Here is a 14,437-nt window from a genome sequence, read left to right on the forward strand (position 1 = left end):
ATGAGCAATGTTTAGTTTGCCGCAAGAGTAATGATGCTATAGCGATAGTAGAATAAGTGTATTATCAGTTGATGCCGATGTCCATACTGCCATTGATTTGGCTAGGGCTTAGTGACATTTCGCTGGCCCTACAAAGTCGTGAAAGTTATGGAAAGGACAAATGATAAGTCTCCTTAACTATCTCATAACTACTCTACTCTCTATATCGCAACATAGTTTTTTACTCGATAAATCCTGTATTATAATACAGTTGGGTAAATAAAATAGCTCGGTGATCTCGCTGAACAATAACCATCATGTTTGTATTAGATCCATAGATTTGTCTAGGGACACTTGTCCGAGTTGACTATTTTATTCCCTTACTTTACGAAAAATATCATTTCCTTGAAACGTGTTCAAATAAGCGTGACCAAGAAGATACTCAATCTAGGATACAAACCACATTCATGATGTCTAAAATCTCTGAATTACAAACCAGTGCCGTGTGGACATATTAATTGTCGTGTAATCTTGATATATCATATTGGTCATCATACCTTCCACTCCACCAGATCAAAGATATCCTTTAGTAATAAACTAAATTTAAGAGGAAAGTTGACTAGGATACAACGAACAAGGGAGGACACAGAAATCTAGGCAATATGTCTCACAGTTTGAATTGGTAAGTTGTGGGTTTCCCTACCGAGTCCAGTGATAACGTCCCATCCTGCGGAGTCTTTCACGGGAAGGACCAATGTTAACCCTATTGATGTAGCAAATGTGGTGAAGTTGCTATTATATTAGTCATCTTCAACTAAACGATTGAGAATGAATAAACTAGTTAAGAACCCCGATTCAAATAGTCTTGAATGCATATTCCAGTATTTGAATAAACTGAAATTTACGGTGGTATTAATGGTAGTCAAAGGACTATAGAACTGAACAGATACTAGTTGAGTGATGTTATACTACTATTGGAATTATACTAGAACCAGACATCCCCATAACCGAATTCTCTCTATATCGACATTGACATAAGTTTCACTAGTAATTGCTTTGGGATATAATAAATCAAGTATTATTTTAGACCAGCCTAATATGCACTGAAGTAAATCCAAAAAGTCCAAAGAGTCAGTCAACACGTCTCAAACTTATATAGACCGATATAATCATAAAGACTGATCAAAAGATATAAATCTTGACAATCAACCAGACAAAAACAGTAAAATGACTAAAACACAACACACTTGAATTAGTCAATCAACTGGGTTGAAGTAATTCACTTGATATTCACATATTCCGTCAGATAACGCTTGACAGAATAATCTTGTAGTCCCGTGAATTTAAAATGTTTCTACTAATTATCCTAGTACTTATCGTGTTACATCTCGCTATTCCTAATATTGACTAATTTGTTCTTGCCACACATTTTCAAGTAACATAACTCTCTATCCAAAACCTATCTCTTACTATTCGAATTCATATCACGGAGAAAAATGCTCGTCTTACCCTAACTGTTAGAGTTTAAAGTTTACCGATTGAGGTGTTTGACCGTATCAACTAAAAGCTTATCTGTCTTAAGCGCTTGTTTCGTTTCGAATGATGTCGACTCGAGAATGCCAACAAAATATTCGAGTAGCGGTTCGTTGTCGGTATGTCACCTGCATTTAATGTGTTGATTCTGGTCAGGCCTATCAATAAGCAGGAGCTGGAAAAGGCCGTGCGGTCATGTGTGGAGTGTAGCCGGGAAAAAGTAACAGTCAGGGATAAAAGTATGTCAAAGGTTTTCACCTTTGATCATGTCTTCAATCAATACTCGAAGCAAATCGACGTCTACAAAAGTATGGTTGCTCCAATGATTGAGGAAATAATTTTGGGCTATAATTGCACAATTTTCGCGTAAACTTTAATGCATCTAATTAACCTTTATAGTTATGGTCAAACAGGTAGTGGTAAAACATTTACGATGACTGGTGAAAGGTCTGACAAGCTTCGTTATGAGTGGGAAACGGATCCACTCGCAGGGATTATTCCTCGCGCCCTAAGTCACTTGTTTGAAACGCTGCAATCAAATGTATGTTGTCCTTAACGAAAGTAATAATCCTCCAGGGTTCTGACTTTTCTGTTCGCGTATCTTTCCTAGAAGTTTATAATGAGGAGTTATTTGACCTTCTGTCTGCCAGTGAGGATGTCACACGTTTAACAATATACGACGATGTAAACCGTAAGGGCTCTGTTATTGTCAAAGGCCTTCGGGAGGTGGTGGTTTTGGACAAGGATGACGTTTACAGTGTTATTGAGCGAGGAATAGCTAGGCGTCAAACTGCTTGTACTCTTTTAAATGCTCAGTCCAGGTACGTGGGATTTGTCTCTTACTTTTAGTCGCTCGCACTCTATTTTCACGGTTACTGTCCATATAAAGGAGATAAATGCGATTACTAGTGAAGAATTGCTGCGTATTGGAAAATTGCACTTAGTAGACCTTGCTGGTAGTGAAAATGTTGGGAGATCAGGTGCTGTTGAAAAGCGAGCACGTGAGGCCGGATCAATCAATCAAAGTTTACTGACTCTGGGTCGTGTAATAACTTCACTTGTGGAACACGCTCCTCATATACCGTATAGAGAAAGCAAACTTACACGTTTGCTACAGGTAACCAAAACCTTCATTGTCTTCTGTTTTTTTCCAGTTAAAAATCAATTTAACTTCTATTGTGTAAATGGTTCGAGAAAGCTACAGATAGACCTTTTGTGCACCAGTGAATCATCAGTATGTACAAGGATATGCATTTAAGCACTTTAGGTGTTCGATGCCTCTACATTTCAGTTTTATGTATATACCCAGTAAATGGTTTTTTCAGGACGCATAATTTTTTCTATGACTTTCGGACTAGAATATGCAATCCAAAAGACCATGTGCCCATCACTATTGAATCTTGCCAAAAGGATAAAGTAACATCTTGTTAGTTTTCACTTAACTTTTGCTCTGAATTGTGTCCAATTCCGGTTAAGCAGTTTCAATAGATTACGTGAAGTATTGTGTTGTAGAATTATTAGATTTACAGTATTGGTTGTTCCATAGGCCCTAACCGGAGGATTATTTAGGCTACAGATGATTCACTTTTTTGTGTGATTGTCTGTAAATAAGCAGTTACGTGGTTGTTTATCTCAATATCTTTCCTTCTGAATAAGAGGTCAAAAGCAGTTATATATTGGCGCTCTCTTGTACCAATATTTATGTGTTCAAATAAAATAAAAAGTTCCTCAAACAATCTACTAAGGCATGTGATAGGTGGTCTTGTCACCTGTCTACATAGGCCGTGTATGTCTAACCGTGCCCGGTTATTTTAGGACTCACTTGGAGGACGTACCAAAACCTCAATAATTGCCACTATAAGCCCTGCTATGACTTCTTTGGAAGAAACCTTGTCAACTCTGGACTATGCTCACAGAGCCAAAAACATTGAGAACCGACCTGAAATTAACGCGAGACTTAATAAAACTGATTTGGTGAAGGGCTATAACGAAGAGCTAGAGCGTTTACGTCGAGACCTTGAAGCTGCAAGAACGAAAAATGGAATTTTCGTAAATGAGGAAAACTATCAGATGTTGCAGTCTCAACTCGCCCAACAAAGAATTCGTATATGGTAAGTCTATCTGTTTATTTGTTTCACTTATGTTTAGTTGAAATAACTTATCATAAGTGTTGAGTTTCGTATTACACTGTCCACGTAATTGTTGAAAAGTACCTCAACTTGGTGACACGGTTTATCACTAGAATATGCCAACTTTCATTCTGTAAAAAGACCAGTTAATTATGTGCATATTGAGGCCTCACTGACTAGCCGATATCTTGATGCAACTGTCGGACTTGTTTATTGTTATGACATAATCGAGCTATATTGTGTAGATCACTTGTTCCTTTAGAATCTACCGTCCCAGATAGGTCTGTTGGAAAACGATAAAACTAGAAGCAGCAACTTAAGATGTAAGTATAAATTCATTTTTCTCAGTCTACGAGAGTGTGCTGATGGTAACTTGTTTCTATCTGATAACCGGCATCTGCAGCGACACTGCCTTCTCATAATGGAAGGACGGTGTTAGGAAATGTCACACCTCACCTTTCCCCATAGATCCTCATCCCCGGTGGTAAAGCCTTTGAAGTACGAAGGCAATACATTTAAAACTTCGCACGAGAAGACCGAGTATGACTTCCTTTAGACACCGCTACTTAGTCTCATCATTCATAATTCTCACGTAGTTACAGCTAATGGTCAGTTAAATTACATTCGACTGAATAGATTATATCATGTTTTACTTCATTTTTTAAATAACTAGGTGTGTTTAAAACATTGATTCTAAAACTAGTCAGTTTAGATTGCATTAAAAAGTTAACCAACAAAAGTAAAAAATAGGTAAAAAAATAATTTTCTAACCTGAAGTACTGGTTACAAGAAAATAAGGAAATATTGGTGACGAAAATAAGCGGTGGTAAAATTTTCAAAGAATTCGAAACCCGTTCTGTCTACTTTGGTCTGTGTCACTAGTTATCACACTGAAAGTGTGGCTCATACCCAAGTACTCAGTGAATTAGTTAGTAATGAACGGAATGGCCTAATGTTGAGATCTCTCATTGCTTAGTATTCTTCAGGCACCACTTCACCCGACTAGTCCCCATATCAGAACACGGTTAAATAGAAACGTGATTATACTTCAAATAAACTAGGTTAAATAGTAAAAAGAGTCACAGTAACAAAGGCGTTAGTGGATTGGTAATTTTACACGAGAAGATTCTAGTTTTCTCCAGTTATCCGCTAGTGCTGATTAATTACTGAATAGCCAACCAGCGTGCTCCAAAACAATCCTGGATGGAACGTGCTTTTATCCAATCAATATTGTGCTACCCCCCCACGTCCCTCTTTGGCCAGTGATACCTCCCTGTTGCTCGCATTATGGGAAACATTTAAATAAATTTCAAAAGTTGATCGATGGTCTCATCTATCTAGGAGCGTAATTGTGTATAAAAGGCCAGCAACGTTGGGGATACTGGTCATCTGTGAAAAACCTTACTGCCTCTACATCCTGGTTTGGCAGATAGAATGGATTCATCCTTAAACCTGGGATTTGTTGCTTTTGACCATAGTAATTTTCCAATGATCCTCTTAGTATAATATGATATGGAAAAGCAAGTGTTGATTAGTTGTTAGGGTGTACAAGTTTGATCCGTATGTCACTGTAGCCAGCTACTATCGGCAAGTCGTCCCTACTTCCTATTATGTTTGATATTTCTCATCCCATTTAGGTTGCCTTTGATTGAATAAGAGAACTCCAAAATAAATTTTAAACACTGAAATGATATTCACTATCTGTGATTTTTGGGTACAAACAGAGTGACACTTTGGCAAAACTGCTCAGTCCTTATCGCTTTCAGTAGATATTAAAATATGTGTGTGTTGTTAGTCCTCATTTTCTTGATATTTTGAATTTCTGACATTTTAGTGAACTTGAAGAAAGACGAGAAATCTTGGAAGAGGAAATCGCTCAAGTTCAAGAATTATTCACTGTTACTCAAGAAGAACTCAGTGAAACTCGGATGCGTAAGGAAGAAGTGGAGAATGAGTTAATTGCTTATGGAAAAGATTTAGTGAGTTCTTTTTTGCTTTTGCAAATCAGTGGGTTATAGTATTGCTATGTGAATTCCTTTATTTATTTTGAAAGTCTTACCAACCCTGGTGTGTTGGATCCTAACGAAACATTGACACGTATTTAAAAAATCTTTTGGCATCTCGCATCAATTGTAATGTAGATGAGATGTTCGTCTGCTAACCAAAGAGTGAGTACACCGCGCATCAGTCTACTCTTTATTACTTTATGACTCCAAAGCATGGCATATGAAAGTAAAAGATGTATAATCTGGTGTGTTTTAAAACAACTGTGGTAGCAATACTCGGAATTAGGTTTAGGTATGAAGCCAGTATTGCAAATCCAGTAATGAGGTTATGAATCTTCATCGACTGTGGCTGGGGTGTGTTACCTTACTTAATCTGTTAGCTTAGTGAAATCTCAAATGATAGTGTATGTGAAAGAAAGCAAATCTAAGAATTTTATACTAACTTAAAACGATTTTCGTTTAGTTATCCCCCAACATATTTCCATTGTATTAATTTTTAATGGATTTTGTTCATTGATTTTAAATGTGTGTTCACTTGTATCGGCTACTCAATATGCAACTAGTAATTTGATTTCCAGTGCATTTTTCATTATGTTGACTAATGCATTGTAATCTTGTGTTCAATGGTAATTCCTCAGATTGGTAAATTTCTGTAACCAATATTCATTGAATAATCGAATTAATGCAAATGTAAATTAATTATTCTTGATTCTGTCAAGAAGAACTTCTGTATAAACTTGGACTTATCACTTTAGCTATCTGACAAGGAAGAAAAAGATACAGGCAGTCTCATTCATCGTATTGAAGTTGAAGTTGAGAATAATCAGCTCATTACGCAGACGTACCACACACCGAGTTGGAATGTTGGGTGGTATAGGATTAATTCGGGAAAAATCTGAGGGCGGTTGATCCAAGGTGTTTGGTCGGTCCATGAAGCCCTCAACTTTTTAACTGAATCATGTTAGCAAATTACGATGATTAGAAGTATTCAAATTGATTTCCTAACTAATAATTCCCGAAATCGTGTATTTTAAGGCAGGTAGAACTAGATGATCACATTCGGACGTATTATATTTGGAATTCGTAATAAACACATAATTAAGTCATTTATTTATTTAAATACAAACATTGGTACAAGGAGGCACCAGATATATATGCGCCACACAAGTTGAGTGACTTGTGTGAGGGCTGGAATACTGCCCAGGCACCCAAATCTAAGCAAGTGGTTCTCTTAGAGGACAACTCCCCGAGTTTTCGAACTAGAGATCTAATCCACAAGGCGGTGGAGCAACGTTAATAGATTCAGTCCCATGGGATCCGGTGACCGACAGTGGGTTCACACGTCATTTATTCTTTCACGATCCTGGAGCCTATTTGCACCACTGGTTTGAAATCAGGGTTTTCCAACTCCCCTGCGTAGATTCTCCATGTCTACCGACCCAGTTAAAGCCCCGGACATTCGTTTTTCGTCCTCTTAATTTCATTCCCCCCGCCTCCACTAGGACCTCCCTGGCAGTGGCTGTATGCGTGTGTGCATGTGAGAGCATTTCGAGAGGAATAGCGGAGTCTCCTCACTTCGGCCGTACCACGGCATTTGGGAGTTTAAACAAGTACGGATGAATCATTAGTCAGTACAAATACCATGCACATATAAAGTGCCTAGTAGGATTCACGCAATAATTGTAATCAGTGGTTGAAAATGTTAGGTGATACGGCTCAGATTTCAGTCTCTTTTTCTTCCTCTAGATATTGACTTTTAGTATTGCTTCATGCACATCCTTTTATTTTATCTTCTCAAACCATATTCTCAAGGTTTGATCTTTCTTACTATCATTGGTATTACAGTTGTTCCGATTCGTTAAGTTAATTTCTCCGAGCCGTTTCGATGTGGTTGACAACTTGAGCCAACGTACATTTGTGGAAAGGCGGCCCAAGTGCTAGTAGCACTTGACTTCCGTTTAGGCAATTGGGTAGTACCATTAGCTTCACAATCAAAATGACTCATACCCAAGTACCTGGTAAAAGTGTTAGTTTGATTTTAGCAATAAGCATTTGTCCCTGCCTGTATACGATAACTAACTGAATTTCTGTGTTCTTTAAACTCTAATCTTAAGATAAAGAAGACTAAGAGATGGATGCAGTAAGTTTCATTAAGTATTTAGTAGCTGCAACTGTGCACAGATCACAACCTGTTTCTGGATAGCACTAACTTTCGACACAGTCATCGCCTATGTGCCACCTGGCGTCCTCCCTCTGTATCTCAAGCCTGGAGTCAGATTGATCACATCACGATCAGCTACCACTGGTTTGGTTGTGTACAAGACTGCCGCTTCTTTTGGAGTACCTACCTGGACCCTGATCATGCCCTAGTCTGCACCAATCTCACCTTATTTTTCAGTGGACAACGAAGTGACCGCCACCGAAGGATTGATGTTAGCAAGTTGGTTGCAATTTCTGTTGCAAGTAATTATCGAATCGAGCTAGCTTCTAGGCTAGCTACCATTCCACCGAAAAATATAGATGAGCATTGGTTGCATCTTCATGACGCCATCAAAATGGTGAGTAAAGCCGCTTGCGGCTTGGTGGTCGGGGCGTGCAAATGAACTGGAAGCAGCAGCTGCATCTGGTAACTGCCGGAAGCTCTTTCAACTCATCCGAGCCACTGGCAGCAAGAAGTCTGGTGTGAGTGAAACAATCTGCGAGGATGATGGGATGCCAATCACTAACATCCATCGACGTCTTGGACGATGGGCAGAGTTCTTCGAAGAGCAGTTCAACTGACCTGTTGCTGCGGCAACAGGCTCATATATATTGGCGCTCTCTTGTACCAATATTTATGTGTTCAAATAAATAAATAAATAAACTATGTTTGTGAAACCTGGCCTCTCCGAGTTGAGGATGTTAGACGACTCTCTGTGTTCCATCATCGTTGTCTTCGAAGGATTGCTGACATTTGGTGGCAACTTCATGTTAGTAATGCAGAGGTTCGGCATCGTGATTTCGGGCGCAGAGACGATGATCCAAATGGTGTCACCATCTTGAAACGTCGACTTCGGTGGATCGGATATGTTCTACGAATGTCATCCCAGAGAATTCCACGTCGTGCATTGTTTGCCGACTCTGGGACTGGTTGGAGAAGGCGGAGAGGTGGTCAGTGTATGACATGGTGTCGTGGCTGCATAGGGCTAGCTTCTGTTGGCCCTTCCCCACTCCCTGTTTGGGGTCCGAGAGATGGTGTAGCACAGTGGCTAGAGACGTTATCAGATATGGCTCAGAATAGAAGCAGGTGGCGATCCTGCTGCAACCTTTTACTTTCTACATAAAAAGTGGTTGTAACCTTAACTGAAAGAGTTCTTTCTGGTTGTACCTTTCCGTTTCCCCTATTATTATTACACTACCACATACTAATCTGTGGTCGTCATTGTTTTCTTTTTCCCCTTCTTCTCTCTTGTACGCACCTTACATTCTTTTTTTCTTCCCATTCTCATTGTTATTATGTGGTGCATATATATCTCAGTCAGTCAGCTACAACGTAGGACCAGGCACATATATACATCGGTCCAAGTTGCCATACCGCATTAGCACAACAAGATGAACACCGGATTCATAGGAGTGATTAAGTCAAAGGTGGTAATGTATCAAAGAAAGATTGCAATAAGGATATAGCATAGGAAGAAAGATATGAAGCGATCTTAATCTCTTAGTTTGAGGGAAGATAGAGAGTGTATACACCTACGCCATTGTGATCGACTCTGAGCCATGTCACCAAGAGTCTCCAACCATTGGTTACGATAGTCACACGGATCCCAACCATGTAGTCTGACTCTACCAACATGGCTCAGACTAGAGGTTAGTGACTTCAAGCACTGATGCCACGTTTTGGTTTGGCCGCCCCTACTTCTCGTCCGACCACCTCCAACACCGGTTAGCATTGCACGTCGTGGTAATCGGTGTTCGGGCATACGTAACACGTGGCCCAACCATCTCAGTCGATGAAGATTAACAACCTCATCAACTGATTTACCATCATTACCTAATACCCTGCGTCTAACCTCACTATTACTTACACAGTGATCCCAGCAGACGCCAGCAATATTTCTGAGGCATCTGTGGTCAAATACTAGTAGCTTACGAGTATCTTCTACTCTTAATGGCCATGTTTCGCTGCCGTAAATTAAAACAGAACGGGCTGCCGCGCGGTATGCTCGTTCTTTTATTGATAGACGGATATCTCGCCTTCGCCATAGGTGACGTAAGTTGGCAAAAGCCAAACGAGCTTTTCGAATCCGTGCTGAGATTTTGTCAGACACCAACGCATTAGAGCTGAGCAGACTTCCAAGATAAGTGAAGTTGTCAACGCGTTCGACCACTTCACTCCCTATCCCTAGTTCAGGTGTTGACGCAGGCCAGTCCTGAAGCAAAAACTTGCATTTAGAGGGAGAGAAGTGCATCCCAAACATTCTGGCATTGTTGCTTAGTGCTACCAGAAGACTCTGAATTTTGTCAGCGTCTTCACCAAACAGGACTATGTCATCTGCGTATTCTAAGTCGACAAGTGGACCTCCTGGAAGGAGATCAATGCCCGAGAATTCAGTCGACGAGAACGTTATTTCCATCAGTAGGTCTATGATGAAGTTAAACAAAAATAGAGAGAGTGGACAGCCTTGACGGACACCTTGAGGTTGCAAAAGTAGATGACAGTTCGCCATAAGCCCTTACTCGACTAGTAGTGTTCGGGTAAAGAGCCTTCACAAGGTTTATGTACTTCTGAGGTACGCATTTCAATGACAGACACTGCCACGGAATCTCGCGGTCTACCGAGTTAAATGCTGCTTTTAAGTCAAGAAAGACCACCATTGTCGGACGTCGATAAGTATGCCTGTGTCCTAGAACCTGACGAATGGTGAATATGTGGTCGATGCAGCCACGACCAGGTCTGAAGCCAGCTTGGTTCTCTCGTGTTTGCAGTTCACGAGTCTTAGTTAGGCGTCTGATAATTATCGAGGCTAGTATTTTAGATACTATATTAGTTAAACTAATCCCTCTATGGTTGTCACAGGATGATTTTGACCCTTTCTTATATATTGGGACGATAAGTGATTGCGACCAGTCAGATGGGATAACGTCTAACTCCCAGATCTTAGCTAAAATATTAGTCAACCTAATCGCTAAAATTGAACCACCATGCTTAAAGACTTCTGGAGCCAATCCATCTGGACCAGCTGCCCTTCCTCGCTTCAGATTAACTATAGCCTTTTGAACTTCAGCAAGAGTTGGGGGACCTACTTCAATGTTCCATACACACTGTCTGGGAATGGAGGGTAGTTGTAGAGTAGCTGAAGGCCAGCTGAACTGTTCCCTAAAATGTCCCACCCATCGTTCTAAACGTCTGGACTGGGAGCAGATGGCAGTGTCGTCTTTTTCCGAAATAATCTCACTTACATTTGACTTATTAGTTCCAGTTTCTTTTACTAGTCTGTAAAGCTGTCTTGTGTTCCCTATAGTCGCCGCCTTTTCCATCTCTTTTGCTTTCGTTGCCCACCACTGCTCACGGTCGTTTCTTAGACTTTTTCTTAACCTAGATCTGATTTATTGTCGCTCTTCATCATATTCGGAACCTGATGGGACGAGTTTGCGAGAATCCATCAGTGTGATAGACTTTGAAGAAATCCACTGGTTCTTTGTAACTCTGCGGTTTAAGTTACTAATAGATTTCATTGCTGTTTCCACAGCTGTTTGTATATCTTTCCAAGCAACATCTGGGTCAGCCTCGTTTTCAGAACTATCTAAGTGTGACCCCAGTTGTTCCTGGAACCTACTTTTGGTTTTCTCGTTACTCAACTCAGTTCTAATGGGTCTTTTTAATGTGGCTTTTTTGCGTCCAGTGAGGCGCAAGCAGATGCGTGCCCGTATTAGGGCATGGTCAGAGTCCGAGCAGGTACTCCAGAATGAGCGACAATCTTCTACCGACCCTCTCCATTGATGACTGATGGCAATATGGTCTATTTGAGTCCATCGTAGGTTTGGTGTAGGGGCCGCCATGTTAGACGATGTCTCTCCTCATGTTTAAAATTTGTGTTTGCTAAAAATAAACGATTGTCTGAGCATAGTTGCAGCAGACTATCACCATTATCTGTTCGCTGTGCCGGTATACTAAAATACCCACATAAATGCCTTTCTGTTTGGTTTAAACTACCTATCTGGGCATTAAAGTCACCTGCTACGAGTACTATGTCTGACCGTTTAGCTTTCTGAAGAAGTTCAGATAGCTTTCTGTAAAATTCATCTTTCATTTCATCTGAGCTGCAGTCGGTGGGAGCGTAGGCAGAAACGACAAAAAGGCAACGACGTGTGTCCCTATCCTTCCGAGTTCTTACGGAGCCGTTTAGCCGAACAGCACATAGACGACTGTTGACGGGGATCCACTCTAACAGTGCTTGTTCCGCCCTCGTGCTTAGTGCTATCCCTACTCCTGCCAGTCCACGAGAACTGGCCATCGGGTCACCAGATACACAGAGGGTGTATCTCGTTGGCTCTCCGTTTTGCCGAGGTGAGGTCAAGTGAATGACCACACTGGGATCCTGTATGCGTGTTTCGGAGACACAGCATACATCAATGGTACGAGATTCTAGGGTTTTAGCCAAGGAAGCCTGCTGACCGATTTGACATAGGGTGCGTACATTGAAGGCTCCAATGTGTAGTGTGGAGCGAGGTTTCAGTATCCCTGGGACAGTGTTTTGAGCGCTAGAATCGTTGGCTATGGTGACACTTGAGGGGGAAGCCGAAAAAAGAAGTTTAGAGTTTGAAGTCGATGTAGGAGGAATAATAGGAATTGAAGAGGGAGGTTGGTTATGAATACAGTGGTCTTGAGTGCTGTTAGAGGTATGAGGGCGGTTATCACTTCCCGGTTGCCCACACCGTGGAAGGGTTCTTCTGGAGGTACCTAAAAAGGAAATTGGATTAGAGGTGGTCTTAGTGACCTGTGAGCGTGACCGCAGTGCCCAAGGGACAACTGCTTGAGGTCGGTCAAACACGACCTTTTTATGGGCAATTTTTGTGTTAGCTCCGTACTTATTGAGACCTTACCGCCGGAGACGGATATCCGTGGGATAAGGCGAGGTGTGCATTTTTGCGGTCGACCTTTTCTAACCCTATCCCTCCTTGTGGGAAGGCAGCATCGCTGTCATGCTGGTTGTCTGAAGGAAACACCTTACTGCTGTCACACCTCTGTACAGTCAGCAGTACGACTTCGCCTTCGGACCTTGGGTTTGTTGCTTTTAGTCTTACTGCTCTTCAACCGACCTTTCTGACGTGGTAGGACCTTGAGGAACAGTTGTTCCAGTCAGTATAGCTCGGTTGCTTCATCACGATAGGGAAGCCCAACCACCACGTCAAGGTAGCAACAACGGTCGGGGCATATATATCTAGTGCCCCCTTGTACCGATATTTATGTGTTTAAATAAATAAATAAGCTTTTATCCACCATGTACCCTTACCCCCACGTGCGTTTGTATGTGTCAATTTAGAAAGCCCTTCACCTAACCTATTTTGCAGACTGTTAATTTAATCTAAAATGTCACCTATATTCATATCCTCATACCAAGAATTACCTTCGATCAACCATCTGTATATTCACTTATATCACTTACTAGCCTAAATGTTAGTTACTTAAATCTCTTGATGACTCACTTTCATGTCCATACATCTCGTCGAGCTACATTCCTTAATTTGTCTCGTTCTGCGCGTACTAGTCGTTTGTTTAATATGTGCTTAGAATAAACTGTTGCCGAAACCTCGTTTCATCGTCTGAAAATCGTGCATCGTTGGCAGTCATTGCAATAACGATTCTCAATTTGGACAATATGTGAATTATATGAATAGTCTCGACGATATCCCGCAACAGCACTTGGCTAACACGCAATGTCGATGTTATTTGGCAGACGAATCCCAATTCAATTCTTTTCGTAAGCCACAAATGCTGAAAAATTACATTTTCTACCACTTTCGCCATTGTACTTTTATGAAAACTCTCATCTACTACTTTTAGGAAAATCTGCGTGTGCGTTTTTTGAAATTAAAAATGCGTTATGAAGAAACGGATTATTTACGCCAAGAACACAAGAAAACGGAATCGCGTCTTCATGAACAGGCAAAATCATTATTATCAACAACTGATTCGGCCGTTTGTGATGTGAATGGTCTGCACCAAAAACTGGTTCGCTTATCTGACCTTGATAAAGAAAACCGTGAACGTCTGCATACATTGCATAGTAGTTGGTTGCCTGAGCGTCTGACCCCAATAGCACGTGACCTTCAAACGCTTGCTACACAAGTGAAGGACTTCTGCCTATTTGTTCAGGATAGTACAAGTAAGTAAGAATATTATGTGCAATTACACAAGAATCCATGTATTTTAAATCCACCAAGTTAAATTATAAGAAAGTTCACTGACCTTTGGCAGATACACTAATACTGTTGCTTTTCACTTGTAAAAAGTGCTTGATGTTTGATCAGTACCTTAAGTTTGAATCAAGATACATTTACTGATTAGGTCACTTTTTGATAACGTGATTATTTGGTGGGATATTGTTAATGACTGACATGCTAAATATGATATCAAAACTCAGCATTATTCAGCTATAAACTTGCTTACATGTAGTAGATTTAGATATTTATCGGACTCACGTATCATTTCGTTAAGCCTTGTTACTTCATTTGTTCATTCATAGTACACATAAAATTATCTTATATTAGAACACTAAAATAATCAACCACATATTAAAAAGGTAA

General features: G+C 40.5%; 1 protein-coding gene across 1 annotated transcript in view; it reads left to right on the forward strand.

The window, feature by feature from the left end:
- KIF11 (Kinesin- protein 11) overlaps positions 1-14,437 on the forward strand; it is a 110,278-nt gene that overhangs the window by 39,328 nt on the left and 56,513 nt on the right. The window contains exons 1-8 of the mRNA XM_051216195.1: positions 577-1,631; positions 1,669-1,878; positions 1,912-2,053; positions 2,089-2,333; positions 2,362-2,629; positions 3,328-3,623; positions 5,476-5,620; positions 13,695-14,016. Of these exons, the coding sequence (XP_051066762.1) occupies positions 1,579-1,631; positions 1,669-1,878; positions 1,912-2,053; positions 2,089-2,333; positions 2,362-2,629; positions 3,328-3,623; positions 5,476-5,620; positions 13,695-14,016 (1,681 nt within the window). The 5' untranslated portion in view covers positions 577-1,578. Of the gene's footprint in view, positions 1,632-1,668; positions 1,879-1,911; positions 2,054-2,088; positions 2,334-2,361; positions 2,630-3,327; positions 3,624-5,475; positions 5,621-13,694; positions 14,017-14,437 lie in introns of the transcript that reaches the window.

The sequence above is a fragment of the Schistosoma haematobium genome, chromosome 4 (assembly GCF_000699445.3).
Source record: "Schistosoma haematobium chromosome 4, whole genome shotgun sequence".
Taxonomy (NCBI): domain Eukaryota; kingdom Metazoa; phylum Platyhelminthes; class Trematoda; order Strigeidida; family Schistosomatidae; genus Schistosoma; species Schistosoma haematobium.